At 43.0% G+C, this 16,067-nt stretch overlaps 1 protein-coding gene across 4 annotated transcripts in view; it reads left to right on the plus strand.

Moving 5' to 3' along the window:
• The window catches only part of unc5b (unc-5 netrin receptor B), a 53,360-nt gene extending 37,293 nt beyond the window's left edge, over positions 1–16,067 (plus strand). The window contains exons 5-17 of one of the 4 annotated variants that reach the window (XM_084948004.1): positions 173–353; positions 1,175–1,342; positions 2,292–2,456; positions 4,409–4,441; positions 7,985–8,176; positions 8,570–8,938; positions 9,029–9,116; positions 9,432–9,606; positions 9,700–9,939; positions 10,925–11,074; positions 12,288–12,452; positions 12,585–12,763; positions 13,228–16,067. In XM_084948004.1, the coding sequence (XP_084804130.1) occupies positions 173–353; positions 1,175–1,342; positions 2,292–2,456; positions 4,409–4,441; positions 7,985–8,176; positions 8,570–8,938; positions 9,029–9,116; positions 9,432–9,606; positions 9,700–9,939; positions 10,925–11,074; positions 12,288–12,452; positions 12,585–12,763; positions 13,228–13,393 (2,271 nt within the window). In that variant the 3' untranslated portion in view covers positions 13,394–16,067. Of the gene's footprint in view, positions 1–172; positions 354–1,174; positions 1,343–2,291; positions 2,457–4,408; positions 4,442–7,984; positions 8,177–8,569; positions 8,939–9,028; positions 9,117–9,431; positions 9,607–9,699; positions 9,940–10,924; positions 11,075–12,287; positions 12,764–13,227 lie in introns of all 4 variants that reach the window. The other 3 variants (XM_084948001.1, XM_084948002.1, XM_084948003.1) reach the window with 3 other exon arrangements.

Genomic DNA, 16,067 nt, shown 5'->3' on the forward strand with positions numbered 1-16,067 from the left:
CTGTGAGAGCTAATTTCTTGTTTTCTATATTTACTCATTGTGAGAAGCGCCTGATTTGTAATTTTATTTATTTATTTTTTATGTTGGATAATTCTAACTTTCATAACCTTTTTGAGGTTTCCTCATCTTTATTTCAGCGGTATGTGTCGGCCTTATTCTTGCTTGTCTCCAGGTTGACTGGCTGAAAAATGAGGACGTCATTGATCCATCGCAGGACTCCAATTTTCTGATCACGATTGATCACGATCTGATCATCAAGCAGGCCAGACTTTCGGACACGGCTAACTACACCTGTGTGGCTCGAAATGTGGTTGCCAAAAGACGCAGCAGCACAGCTACGCTTATTGTTTATGGTAACACATCCGTTTCGCACCCCTCCACACCTCACACCTCCTCACATTAATGACACATGTTTGCTTTGGATTAAAGAAAAAAACTATGAAATGCTGGTTATAAATTAGACTTGTGACAACATGTAGCTATTATCAGAATCATCTGTTTGGCTCTTTGGTTTAGTGGTTCAATATGCTGAGCAATAACTGACTGAAAAAAAACAATGAATTGTAATTTTAGCCCCTCTTGTGTAAATCTTTAATACTCAGTAAACTTTATTAATGGTAGAATTTTTTCAGTAGATGTATATTAGCAGTTAAACGCAGTTAAGTTTAAAGTTCTGCTAGTAAACTTTTGATCTTTGGATGCGTTTAGATTATTTTTATTTTTATGATTATTAGAATATTATTACCAACATTACTGTAGACCAAGCAACTCCACTTTCTGCAACTGCAGCAGCCTCTCCCCAGCAGGAGAGTGAACGATGCACACAAGAAATACTTAAATCGAGCACCCACAGCATGCACCAAAAGCACAGCTTTACCCTACAAGCAACATGATCCCAAGCATCCACTGCCAATGTACTGCTTTGAAGAATCAAATCTCCTATCAGGGCCCTACACAATATCAAGCATGTTGTTTTAATGTTGCACCTGATTGGTGTAAGTGTGGTAGACAGATTTCAGTAAATATACCTCAGGAGGTGATCCTGGCCATCACACACTGATATATATGTTAATTATAATAGCAAGAGTTGATAAAGTGATTGTCATGAATGTTAAAAATCATCCACATATTAACTTTCAGACTTGCTCACTTTGTCTCATTTTGTGCGTCTCAGTGAGCGGAGGTTGGTCTTCTTGGACGGAGTGGTCGGAGTGTAACGCTCGCTGTGGGCGTGGCTGGCAGCGTCGGACACGCAGTTGCACCAATCCGGCCCCTTTGAACGGAGGAGCCTTCTGTGAGGGCCCGCCGGTGCAGAGAGTAACTTGCACCACGCTATGCCCAGGTGAAGACCAGATACTCATTTGTTGATTTCTAAAATGTTCAGATTTTAAGTAAACAAACAGCTGCCAGTTTTGTTCCTCAGCTGGAGATAATTTATCTGAAAGTGCTCTATTGGGGTGATACGGTACTATGAGGTATTTAAGATAAGATGGGGCCTGATTCATCGAGACCTTGTATCTGAGGAGAAGGAGTTTAATGTCCATTCAGGATTTAACAGTAAAGAGAAGCCAGTATTGGAGAAAAAAGCTCTTCTTTTTGGATCAACCAAAGGCTTTTCAGGGAGCATTTAAAGTGGCCTGACAATAATGAATTAGATGAATTATTGAATTGAACTAGTTTTTCAGCATCACTCTGAGACAGGATGTTTCTAATTTTAGAGATATTGTGCAAATGCAAGAAAGCAGACCTTAACATTTGTTTAAGATGCTCATTGAAAGACAAATCATGATTTAAAAAAATCCTCCCAGTGTTTCTGGATGCCTGATTAATGCAATCGAGTCTAAGTACCTGATTAGACACCAGGCCTAGATCTTTGCTTTCTCCATTCACCATTCAATTTCAATAAACATTGTCTGATCATATTTGAGGTTGTGGTCCCTGTTAGAGAAAACCAGACGACTGTTTACTCCATCATAACTTTTCCCAAAGAGGACAGAGGAGTGTTTGCTCTTGCGAAAGCCATGGCTTCACTGTTAAGAGGTGCCTGCACTGGGAACACAGTGCAAATTTTGTACAGTCACATAACATCCTGTCTAGACCACCGTAACTCCAAAGCACAGAATGTTGTTTTGTTTTTTTTGTGCAAAATTGTTAAATTATGCACTTCGAGCCATTACATATGCATCAGACTGCATTATAACAGCATGCCCAACTCCCCTTTACCCGAAGCGATTAAACTGTTTTGCTGTTGGCTTACTGTAAAGTGACTCACATCTCTGTTTTCGTTCCAGTGGATGGAGGATGGACTGAGTGGGCAAAGTGGTCCGCCTGTGGGACAGAGTGCACCCACTGGCGCAGCCGAGAGTGTCAAGCCCCCCCACCCATAAATGGAGGAAAGCACTGCAGTGGCAGCATGATGGAGAGCAAGAACTGCACTGAGGGGTTATGTGCAAGAAGTAAGTGTCCAAAATGTTGGAATTGGATGTTAAACATCAAAGCTGGGTAAATATTTGGCTTATGTATATGTATATGTATTTCTTCATGTATGTAATGTAACCTAATACTCTCCCCTGCCTTTTAATAGAGACGACCATCTGTTGAATTCACTCACTGATGCTTATAGTTGATAGAAGATGGTGTTGTTGATGTATCCATAGGGGTCATTTCCCTAACAGCATAATTTCTCCTTCAGGCGGTTGTTGAATTGATCTTGCAGGCGGCGATTTCTTTGCTCACACTTTTATAAGACATATTGTATTTCAAAGCTATTTTGTAAGAAACTGTATTCCCGAGGCGTTGAGCCACTGCAACATGGTGAGAGATATAAAAGGGGGGGGGGGGGGGGGGGGGGAAGAGAGGGAAATCGCAGACAGATGTTTCAGGAGGAAAAATTCAGGTTCACAAGAAGAGCAGGCAACTGATCCACATCTAAAGAACCACAGATGGAGAGAGAGAGAGGGGGGAAAGTGAAAGATGTGCGTGGAGTGGGAAGCGAGCATGACACAGCCAAGTCGAAAAATTAGCACAGGGAAGAGCATATGAGAGTGAGTCAGACTCGCGCTGACACCCAATGTGCAGCCCGTGATGAGCTGGGAGGAATCCAGCTGACAGCGCATTAGAATCTTAGAGATGCACATCCACAAAAGGCAGGGCGAGAGAAATACATTCAAGCACACGCTTAAAAACACACACACACAGAGATGCAAACACGCCCAAGTATGCAGAGACAAATCTTCTAAATGCACGTGCAGCTGGGTTGCAGAAGGTGTGTGTGTCGCAGGGGGGATCATATGCACACTCAAACCAATGCTGAGCGTCAACCGTGTCAGCCACACACACACATGCGAGTCCTGCCATAAACAAGCTTCCACAGAGCACCCACTTTAGACGGAATACGCCGCTGTCCGATCCGGCTGCACGTAGCCCGGCGTTCTAAGGAGGCCATCGGGAAAAAAAAACGAGCACTCGAGTGGCTCTGACAGGGAGCGAGGATGAGAAGCACTGTGCTGTCGAAAATCTGTAAATGTGTCACTCTGCAAACTACAAGTTACTGACTGACTTATTCATGTTCCCAGCACATTATGTATGACTATCCCGTGGTCACAAACACACCTGATGATATTAGAGCTCTTTGCATTCCTCGCACGCTTTAATCAGAAATCAGACGCTCACTCTTTAGCTCACGCATTGTTAATCCCTCTGAGGATCGGCTAAATACCCCAAGTCGTAAATGTGCAAATGCTCTGAGACACCGCAAACCCTCATCTTCTTCGCATCCTGGTAGATTCTAATTGCAATTGGACAAATGGCAGCATCTGGGGAAGCCATTTGTGCGTTCTGATGATGCCACGGAGAGACGCTTATTTGATTTGAGATCTAGTCAGCGACACAATCCTGAAAGATGGTTTCCATATTTCCTCAAACCACTTAGTGATGATTCACGCCGGTGTTATCGTAGGAATGATTGTTCCCGTCAGCGGAGATGTTTTTTTTGTCCTCATAGGATGAAGAGGATAACATTCAGGTTTCAGTCTACTTGGTGTCAGTCATGTGCCACACAACCGCCAGAGTCCTGGTTCATTTTCTGAAGCAGCCTCATCCATATGATACTGATATCATTCAGCGTGTTATTTTTCCTCGTGCCACAAATAAACAGTTATGCTGAAATTTATCTCACATTTTCGCACATTTCTAGAAGAGGTTTGTTTGTTTGTTTAATATGAATTTATCATGTCTTGCCTGTAGTATGCATTTTATGTTCACAGATTGAGCTATTGTTTACGTTCCTGTTTTGGCTTTGTATTATGTTATTGCATCTTTCATTTGCATAACAAACCAGTCCACCCATTTTTTACATTATGTTTTTTTTTTCTTTTCTTCTTTTTTTTTCTTTCTCCTGTTCAAACAGATAAAAAGATTTCTATTGAACATGCAAGCCATCGTAAGTCCACCTTCCCATGACTTTGCTCTGTCACCGCTTCACGCCGCTTGCCTTTTGCGTTGTGTGTGTCGTGTGTCTCTCTGCTCACGCAGGTTAGGACTCCTAACATCTTGCGTTAGCACGTGGGGCTGAATGCGTGCAGCTTTTTGTGTTGCCTGTCTGTCCGTGCTTTTATGTCAGCTTGCATCACGTTCAGCGTAGACACGCCTCACCTTCTTGTCCAGCCTGCTTATGAGTGTTGTTATCCACGCTTGTCTAGTGTGTTGACTAAGTGTAACATTGGTTTCAGAGCTGACTCAGTCCTAGCACGTCTCATCTTTTGTACAGAAGCTTATTGTGATTGTAAAGGGGGGGGAGAAAAAGCAGTATCTGATTACAAAATGCTGGTGTAATTACACATACTGCCCAGAATGGTTTAGCGAGAGCTACTCCGTCATGACAACTCTGTTATGGAGTGAGCAAAATGACATGCCTCTAAGCTGAGACTCCTTGATCCATAGGCTGTGTGGTAGAAGCACAGCGCTCACTGGAGAAAAGCCCTTGATTTCTGTCTGACTCTCAGCTAATCTGTGATATAGTTTACATTTGAAGTGATGGTAATTCCTCCAGCTCAATGTGATGTGGACTCAGGGGAGAGCAGCCTTAGTAATGCACCTAATTCGCTATTGTTCCGTTTCTGGTAATAAGTGTGGACGGCTGTCCGATTCGGTTCAATCGCGCCACGTGAGCATGGGAGCTCTCCTCTTCCACAGCCCGCCTGCCTCTGGCTTTCTTATCCTCCACCCTCTCTTCAGCTCTTACCGCTGCTCTGTAGTGTCTTTGGTTGTCTTCTTTCCTAAAGCACTGCTATCCTTATCTCCTCTCCCCTCCTCAACACACTTATAATCCCTCTGTCCTCTCTACAAATCACAACCTTATCTAACTTCTTCCTGTCCCTTTTGCCAAATTGCCTCTCATCTAGCTCTCTCTCCTCCTGTGTGTCTATCTAGGCCATCTACTCCTTCTCCCTCTCCTTTTTTTTTGCTCCTCCTCGTCTCCCGCCAACTTTGCTCCTTGTCTTCTCTTCTTTGCTACTGTGGCGCGACTCCCTCACGTGTCTGGTTTGGGTCTGGCTGTGGCGAGCCTGCTGACCAGTCACAACCAATCACCCAGCCGGAGATGTGGGAGGGAGCTCGGTGGGGAACAGGTGAAGTTAGGGCCAAACACCCCCTGGAGGAGCTGTTTATTAATGGGCCTTTCAGGGATGATTTCTATATTTAAACTGACTACATGGTGCATAGTGACAGGCAGACCAGAGTGAAGCAATCTTAAAGTATGTCTTTAAAAACAACAAAGTGTCCACAAGTACTCCAAAGCCACAAGAATTATTGGGCCCATTCCTCATAATCATCATCATTTTTAATGCACTTCCAGTGGAACAGATGGGCAAGAAAATCCACGGGCTTTGCTCCGTGTAAAAATTCATTTCTAAGTTTCAGCGAAAGCTACGAGGGTTAAGCTGCCTGATTTTCTAGGTATGAATAAATCCATCTTTTTCTCCCCTGATACCAATGATACTCAGAGTATCTGCATATGCTCAGATACCGGGGCTCTCTTTTCCTCTGCTTACTGCATGCAGCTCACTGTTATCTTTTTTATGGAAAGTAACACTATAACAGGGGATTAAAGTCTCAGACTGCAGAAACAGTCAATTTTATCATATCATTGAAAAGACAATGCAATTACTGGTCACATAATGGCCTCTATGGTGATTTAATATATCAGATCAGTGGAGTATTTTCTCTTTGAAGCTTTTCAATATTAATTGATCTCTTTCAGTTTCCTGGACAACATGTTTATGTTGAGCTGTAATAGTATGGTGATCACTAAAATGACCGTAACTCTAGTCGATACACCCTTTAATCAGCTTTCTGTGAAGCTTTATAGCATGTTTAAGAGCCGTTTTTAAGGGAGGAGGTGGTTTTTAGGGGTTGGGGGCAATTGATTTGACGGTGCAAATTGAGATAGACGGGGAGGGGGAGCGGGTAAATGCAATAGCATGCAGTAGGGGTCCTGTCGGGTAGTAGCGCTCAAGCCTCTGCTGCTTAGGACTTTAGCCCATGTGGTATGCGGGCTGAGTATTTTGTGCCCCATCTGTTACATCATAATCATGCTGGGGAGGTCATTCAAGTGCAGCAACTAGAGCGTTGAGTCGGTCTGCTATTTGTGCCAGTGCTGTTTTAAAGAGAAATGAAACGAACTAGCTAGACTCATTAACAGCCACTTTAGTAGGTACACCTTACTAATAACAGTTTAGACACCTTTCTGCCTTCAGAACTGCTTTAATTCTTCGTTGCATAGATTAAACAAGATTGGCTGCACATCCATGATGTGAATCTCCCGTTCCTCCACATCCCGAAGGAGCTATACTGGATCTGTCACCAGATCTGAGATCTGTTCAATATTGAGATATATATTGTGGTCACAGAGAGATAGACATGGTCAGCAACAATACTCAAGTTGGCTGTAGTGTTTAAAAAATGCTTAGTTGTTACTAAGGGCCCCAAAGTGTCCAAAGAAAATCTCCTCCTCACCATTACACCACCATCAGCAGCCTAAACCACTGATGCAGGCAGCATGGATCAATGCTGAGACTCATCAGACTAGGCAATGTTTTTTCAGTCTTCTATTGCCCAAGTTTGGTGAGCCTGTGTGAATTGTAACCTCAGTTATTTGTTGGAGTGGTATCAGTGTGGTTTTCTGTTACTGTAGCTCATCTGCTTCAAGGTTCATCGTGTTGTTCAGAGATGCTCTTCTGCAAATTTTGGTTGAAATAAGTGGATACTTGAGTAGCGTTGCCTTCCTATCAGCTCAAAGCAGTCTGACCCTTCTCCTCTGACCTCTGGCGTCAACAACAATACCACATTCAAAGTCACTTAAATCACCTTTTTTCCCCATTCTGAGGCTCAGTTTGAACTTCACCAGGTCATCTTCACCATGTCCACAGGCCTAAATGCAATGAGTGGCTGCCATGTGATTGGCTGATTAAATATTTGAATTAAAGAACAGTTGAACAGCCGTACCTAAAAAAGTGAGCAGCTATGCCAGCCCTGATCTAAAAAGGCTGAAAACACAAATTGATTTATTTTAACACAGATAAATCTGATTTTTTTTTTTTTATTAATAACAGATGTTACTAATTACTAATTAGAGGTCATTTCTTGAGTTCTAGGAAAGTTATTTTTACCCCACTCAATACATTGACTCCCAAACAAATTGGATTTACAGCTATATAAGAAAAAAAATGATTTTTTTAAATATATTTTTTATGTTCAGGACTCTGTTTTTAGTCTGATGATGGGCTAATGAATTAATCAGCAAATGCTTTCAGCACTAACTTAGACTTCCATGACTAATTTATTCTGCTTACTCTACAGCATGTAGTAAATCAGATGATATGCCATACATTATGCTTCCTTCCCTCATGGTTTTCCCTTGCAGATGTAAATGTGTGTTTTCATCTGAGTCTCTTGATGATGTCTTGGCTTTCTGTCCCTCTTTCAGCCCTGGCTCCAGGTATGGGTGTAGCAGTCTACACGGTTCTCGTGGCCCTGCCGCTGAGCGTAATAATGGCACTGTGCGTGGGAGTGCTCGCATACCGCCGCAGATGCCGACATCTCCACGGAGACATCACCGATTCTTCATCAGCTCTCACCACCGCGTTCCACCCTGGCAACTACAAACCTCCCAGACAGGGTGAGTTTGCACACGCATGCACACTCGCATGAGTCGGCAGGTATTTGCATTCAATTATTTTTTGCATTATTCCTTTTTCCCCCACAGCTATTCTTGTGTTTTTCTTATTTTCATAGAAACACGGTCCCTGCTCATTTTTATCATCGCGTTGCTATTTATATCATCCCATAAATTAATTCTCTTATACCATTATCTCCTCTCAGTCAGCTCTCCATTCTTTACTGCGTTACATTTTTTACATTTTAAACATTCGTCATGGTGTCCTTTCTCTTGCTCTTGCCATCAAATATTAATTAGCAACATTAATCCATTTCACTGGCGTCACTTTCGGCTCTCTCAGCCCTGCTCGTGTCATTTCTAGTGATAAGCTCCTCTCTTCTCCCGTACCCACAGATAACCCTCACCCTCTACATCCCTCAGCTCCTCCAGATCTGACAGCCACAGCGGGGGCTTTCCGCGGGCCGCTCTTCTCCCTCCAACAAGGGGTCAACGACAGCCCCCACAAAATCCCCATGACCACCTCTCCGTTGCTGGACCCCCTGCCCAGCCTGAAAATCAAGGTGTATAACTCCTCCACGCTTTCTTCCCTGGAGCTTCCCAATGACATAAGCTCAGGTGACGGAGAGATCCTCAGCTTAAAGTCGGTGGGTACCGTGGGCAGAGAGCGAGAGTATCACACCCACACGCTATCCAGAGAGGCTGGGTTGAGTACAAGCGCCACGCTTGGAAATCTAGGAGGACGCCTCACTATTCCCAATACAGGTACAAAGCTGATTTGTAGCTAGCGTTAACTGAAGACACCTTTAGATGCATTGAAGACAAGATAAGTCATGACCCCCTTCTCTTTTTTAGGTGTAAGTTTGCTGGTCCCCCCTGGCACAATCCCCCAGGGGAAGTTCTATGAAATGTACCTCATCATCAACAAGTGGGACAAAACAACGTGAGTACCCCTCAGTTCTTTAATTCTTTATTTCTCTTATCTGTTTCACACATAGAAGGCAGAATAGACCTTAGTCTCACCTCAATTAGAAAACTTTCCGTTGCAAGACTCGCTTCCACTTCTGAGGGTAAAAATATCAACAACTTGTCCCAGCCTTTAACTTAAAATTGAAGAAGCTACTTTCAGCTGCTCCCTTATTCGTAAGGGTTCACCACAGCGGGTAGTTCCTGGTTTTTGATTTAAGTTAGGATGTTCCAAACATATCTGCCATTTTCTTTTAAAAATGAAGCGTGTGCATGTGTGTGATATTTACAGGTTACCCTCTGAGGGCAGTCAGACTGTACTCAGTCCTGTGGTGAGCTGTGGTCCATCTGGTATGCTGCTGAATCGCCCCGTTGTCCTTACTTTGCCACACTGTGCCCAGCTAGACACGCCAACACCTGACTGGACTCTCACACTGAAAACGCAAACGCATCAAGGAGCATGGGAGGTGAGAGAGCCTCACGCTGGTATCAAATGATGAATGCCTTCCTTTTTTTTGCTCTTTTTCGTGTCACTGATTGCTCCTTTTATCCCTGTTCAGGAGGTGCTGACTGTAGGGGAGGAGACTTTGTCGTCCCCATGCTACCTGCAGCTGGAGGAGGAGTGCTGTCACGTTCTCATGGAGCAGCTAGGAACATACGGCCTTGTGGGCCAGTCGTGCCCTCCACAGCCTGCCTGCAAGCGCCTGCAGCTGGCTCTCTTCGCCCCCCGCGCACCATGCCTCTCCCTGGATTACAGCCTCCGGATCTACTGTATCCATGACACCCCACATGCACTCAAGGTGCTGCTCTCATGTTTATGCATCTGTGTGGGTTTATATCACTGTTTCCTCACGTGCACTTTAATCCGTTCGCCCCGTTGCTTGCCTGCGATTTCCTGTTTCTGTTGCTGCTTTCTATTCATTTGTCTTTCCGCTCTCCCGAAGCATTTTCCTATACTCGAAAACATTCCAAAATTAATTAGGTCTTATTTATTCCACGTTTTTTATTTCCTTAGCAAAACATGGTACCCATACACATATACAGTGGCACTTCCAAAGGTGTGTAAACTTAAAAATAAATAAATACTCATCAGATAAGCTAAAAAATAGCCTTGTTTGAGTTTATTATGTCACTAAAGAGAGATATAACACGACTCTGAAGACATGCGAAGCAAAAAATAATGTAACACAAAAGATCCTGCATAAGACTTGGACATGCAAAACCAAAAAGCATAGCAAGAAATAAAATTAAATGAACTATAAATAGAAAATAACATAGACAAGGTGTTTTATATTGAAGCATGTCACGGAATAAAAACATTAAAAGTTAATATAACTTATTTCCATAGTGGTTCTGGGCGATAGAGGAGTACCATCCCCTTTCAACTCTGCAGATCCATCTCATTTCTCCAAATTAAATTTGGTGCAATACATTGAGTTTTCATGTCCCGCAGGAAGCAACGGCTCAAAATAGTAGAGCAAAATACAAAAACTATACCAAACACAAAGCGAGCGTTCGATTCAGTGGAAAAATATTTTTCCTCTCTCAGACCAGCCAGGATAGTAAACATGAGTGCGCTGTGTGCAGTATATTGGCATCCTGCTGCATGATTTCTGGCTGGAAAAGTTCAAACAGCTTTTAAACTGTTAGCTCAGAGCATTTCCATTTGGACACATTTTAATTAGGCATCTTTTGAAAGCATGATCTTGCAATGCGAGGGGATGAGCCCGCGCTAAAACCAAATAAATAAAGCCCTAAGCCCGTCTTCTATGGCTTTCTGTGCAGGAGGTGCTGGATTTGGAGAGGAGTCTGGGTGGAGTTTTGCTGGAAGATCCCAAGCCGCTGCTCTTCAAAGATAGCTACCACAATCTGCGACTGTCCATCCACGACATTCCCCACACTTACTGGAGAAGCAAACTTCTGGCCAAGTACCAGGTGACATAATGCAGCAGACTCGTTATAGATATATGCATATATATATATATATATACATAATATGCATTATATGTATGCCTGAAGTCCAACTGATATTCACCAGATTTCTAAATAACCTTATCACATCAACATCATTAGGCATTGCAGATTTGCAGCATTTAGGTTTTTGATGTCGCAGACCTAAACTGTTTTTGACATTTCATGATTGTGGTTTTAAGTGTGAAGCATCACCACCACACTCATGTTCTTTGTGAAATGACTTGTTTCTTCCATCAGTCCAGTCTGGCGGCACGTGAATAGAAGAGAACAGAACACAAAAGCTTTAAAAAATCTGATACAGACCAGTGACAAATTAAGGTGCCTTTTTAAATTGCAGGGCAGCTGAGCACTGGCTCTGAAAGTCTCTGGCAGTCTACTGAAGTGATTAAACAGCGTTCTTTAAAAAGATATTCCCTCATTTAGGGTTTTGATCATGGTGGCGGCGAGAGCAGTCTAAAACCTCAGTCCAAAATCTCCCATAGGTGTTCAGTTGGCTTGAGCTCTGATGATAGTGATGACCATGGCATATAATTTAAATCATTCTCATGCCATAAGGATGGGGACATTGTCATCCACAGACCGACCACTCCCACCAGGATAGAAAGGTTTCATTTAAGGATGAAGCTGATCGCTCATGCCAACTTTATACTGTGCAGTAGCCTGCAAAATTATACCAGCAAAATGCCTCCCACAGCTAAACAAAACAACCAGATCAACTCACTGGGGTGCTCAGGCTCAGGCTTTTCCTTTAATTTGTCATAATGAGCAGTACTACACAAGCTAAAACAGTAATCTTGCTTCATTTCAATAAGAGGGCTATTTTACAAATGTTATAGCATACTTGACTGCTGTAAACACTCAAAGTCTCTCCTGCATTCTTTTCGCAGGAAGATTGCAGTCTGAACCGTTTCTGAATAAACAAACAGAAAATCTGATAGTGCTTCTAATTTATGGACAGTGCGATTTAGAAATAAATTATCCTCCAACGCACAGAGACCCAGTTGGTGGAAACACCCACTATCAAAATAAAGCATACTGCACAGACCTTTAATGGAAACTGCATTCTAGATGATCCCAGATTGTGCTGCTCGGGAAGAGGCTGCTTTAATCACAGTGGTAGAGAGCCTTTTTTTTTCCTGGCTTTTCCTGTTTACCACTTTTGTCTGTGTGACAGGAGATACCGTTTTATCACATTTGGAGTGGCAGTCAGAGACCCCTGCATTGCACCTTCAGCCTGGAGAGAGGCAGCCTGGCTGTGTCGCAGCTCACCTGTAAGATCTGCGTCCGGCAGGTGGAAGGGGAGGGACAGATATTCCAGCTGCACACTGACATCCAGGAGGTAATGGTGACGTCTGAGAAAATGCTTGCGCACACACGCGCACACACAGATAACGCTGCAATGCAGCTGCACAGTTACTCCAATCAATACAAAGGTTGGTCTCAGTGCTTCTCGACGCCTCTGCTCTTCCAGACTTTACCTCCGCACTCGCCCCTCCCCTCAGGAGGAACGTGCCTACCTTCCTCTCAAGTGGGACCTTATGCCTTTCGCTTGCCTGACTCCATCCGCCAGAAAATCTGCGCCAGTTTGGATGCACCCAGCGCTCGAGGATGTGACTGGAGGCTACTGGCTCGCAGTCTGGGCTTTGACAGGTCAGATAAAGCACGTTTGTTACTTGAGTTGCATTCTGAAACGACTGTAGGAGCTGCAGTGTCCATCACTGTCTGATATGAGATGATTTAAAGAGGCCTCAGAGGTCAGTTTGGAATTGGGTTTAAGTGAATTAAATTTAGACAGACGACTGTGAAAAGCCATGTTATATCTGCCCGTACTGATTAGAATCTCAAAAGCTGGGCTTGAATATTAAGTTAAAAAATATGATTCAGTCGTGCGTGTTATATAATGTTACAAAAATCCATCTTGCTAATTATCTAACCCTGCCTTTGAAATATGATGCTTAGCTGTGTATCAGTATTGGAGTGTCAGAGGTTTTTCCTCCAGTATGTGCAACATCCAGTAATGACCAAAAAAAAAGAAAAAGATAATCAGTGATGAAGGACTATTTTTGCTCTCTCCTTTTTCTTCTCACGACTTGCGCCTTCTTTCCTCCATCCAGGTATTTGAACTACTTTGCCACAAAGCCCAGCCCCACAGGTGTTCTGCTGGACTTATGGGAAGCATGTCACCAAGGTGACGCAGACTTGGTCTCTCTGGCGACCGCACTGGAGGAGATGGGCAAAAGTGAGGTGCTAGTTGTCATGACAACTGATGGGGATTGTTGACTGGTCAAGAAACAAGAGAGCAAGACTTTTTTTTTTCTCTCTCACCACCACCGCAATGAAAATACCTGCCTATGAATGAATATGCACACACGCCAGCGCAAATCATAAACCCACAGAGCATTTTGGTTGCTTCACATAAACTTTATTACCTCTGCCTCATTTCCCTTTTCACTGGCCCTGAAAAGATCAGCCACTGTAGCTCCATAGCCACCATAACATATTCCCATGCGTGCCATCCACCTGCTAACCCGATTCGGCTTGAGCCCTCCAAAGCAACGTTGCATCTGCGAGGTATAAAAAAAAACAATCCGAGGGTACCAAGGCATAAAGTGGCTCTAAAGTTGTCTGTCAGACATGGTGTTGACTGCCTTTGAATGTTGAAAATGGCTCCATGCTTGTATATATAAATATGAGTGCTTTGGGAAAAAATGGAAACGTTCATGCATTCAGCACGCTGAAGCACGCACAACGACACAAACGCTAACGCGGGATGGCCTGTGTTTCAGTAGCAGCATGAAAGTGCATGATTTAAGATCACCCTCACCTCATGGCAGAGGACTTTTGTTTCTTCATTGTCATCCCCATGTGTGCGCTGAAGGACAGGCAGCACCGACCTGCCTCCAGCCTCCCCAGACTGCACACACTCCAACACACACACAGGCAGAGCAGTCATTAATCGGCTCTAAAGCAGACAGGCTAGGATTTCTCATCTAACTGCTTCGACTGATGACAAATCGTGTAACGATCGAACCCTCAAGGTTCGAATCTTTTGGGCGTAAAAAAAAAAAGCTGCCTCTCCTATGTTATAGAAGTGCGAATTTTTGAAGTTTGCTTCAGAATTGGCGAATAACTAGACTGACTCTTTATACTGTACCAACAAACGCCTCAAAGCCTTGGCATATCATTCCGACTCACAGGGGTGTTTCTCTTTCATCTCTCCTTGCATTCCTCTTTCGCTCTGCCACACTTCAATCTTTTGAGAATAAACTGCAGGAGAGCTTTCTGGTCATCCCTTAAAAAAACATCAACAAAACAAAGTTTCCTTTGGGGAACGCTTTAATTTATTGTCCAGATTTGTGGATTCTTTGTTTTCTGTTTCTTTTCCTTTTACTGTCACTGGTGTTACGATCATGTAGAGCCTGTTTTAACATCTGTGCTTGTTTAGGCTACTGATCTGCTGTGTATTATTTTTTTGATCCTAGTAGAGCACGCCAAAATTGGAGAGTTAGGACACAGTGGATGTCTCTCTTGTGAATAACAAAACTATGTTTATTTTTGGGGGTTTTTTTTTAATCTTGTGCATCAATTCAAAAAATGTAAAATATAATCTGTAAGACATGATTGGACGGGGGGTCAAGTGTCCTGATGAATTTGCTGCACGCTGTAATTTGGAGGCTTTGCTGTAATTGAAGGCCATTTCCTGAGATCACACATGATTGTAGGATAGAATAGCCTTGCTTTGAATCAAATGGGCAGCAAGGGGACTGTGAAACTTACCTCAATCTGTTCTCTGTCCCCCACTTATCTATATGTCCATATGTCCATGCATCGCCCTGTAGCTCATTCTGCCTCCCTTCTCTCAACTCTGTTAATCTGCCTGCTTTGTGGTCAGGGTCCTCAATCTGTTTGCATTGTCACTATTGTTCCGTCAGCTTAAATGCTTCCGTCTGTAACATTATCTTTGCTTAAGTTCTGTGTTATTGAGTCTTTTTTATCCCTCTAAGCAAAAAAAAAAAGAAAAAAGTGTTCATATCTTAAACAACCACAAGAACCAAAACACAGGCAGTATCCCTCCTCCTCAGCAGTGAGTCATGTCACTGTTTTGTGTGAATGAACCGTGTGTGTATGCGCATATGTGTGTGTGTATGTGAGAGTGGATGTGTGTGGGCAGGTGGGTGTGCGCGTACAGTATGTGCACATTCTTAAGATCTGTCATTTCTCTTTGTAAGTGCTATGCAAGTACATAAGAAAAAGTGAAGCGTTTTGACTTCTTTTGTTTCCTGGAAGAGTAAGATTCTATTTTTTCAGATCAGGACATTGACAGGGTTTTGATTTTGTATCCTAAATTGGTTTAGGAGTAGTTTTAACATTTTTTCGGTGATGCTAGTCTGTGTGGGGATTCTCCATCCGGAGAACAATTAGATCACTGACCAAGAAAGCTGCTACCTTAAAAAAAAAAAAAAGCACACGTGGGAAAACAAAGTGGCACAGCGACTGACATGATGACCTCGTGCCCTGCAGGTGTTTGTCCTGAGGAAAAATACCTGGACACAATCTGTTCAGTACTTTGGATCCCTGAACACTGCAGGACTTTTGTTTTTTCTTTCCACAGGTCTTGTTACAGAGACTGACTAGGTGTAGACTACAGTGTTTATTTGTCCAGATTTTTTGAGTGTCTGCTGGATCTTTGGCCATATCTCTGGATAATTTATGCTGGAGCTGTACTGGATTCAAAACGTGCTCCCGTCAAAGAGAGAAAAAAAACTACCCTTTGTTCAAGAAGACAGACATTTTTACAAAAAACACCCAAAAACAAAACTAAAAAAAACTAAAACTAAGTGGATTCAGTGACATGATTTCATCTCTGTAAAGTACTAATTGTAAATAAATGTCTAGCCTTCTTACCTGTAACTAAATATAATTTTTATGCAATAAATTATATTTCTTAGTTTAA

Source organism: Perissodus microlepis, chromosome 13, assembly GCF_051167445.1.
Source record: "Perissodus microlepis isolate ML-2025 ecotype Zambia chromosome 13, ASM5116744v1, whole genome shotgun sequence".
Lineage (NCBI taxonomy): Eukaryota > Metazoa > Chordata > Actinopteri > Cichliformes > Cichlidae > Perissodus > Perissodus microlepis.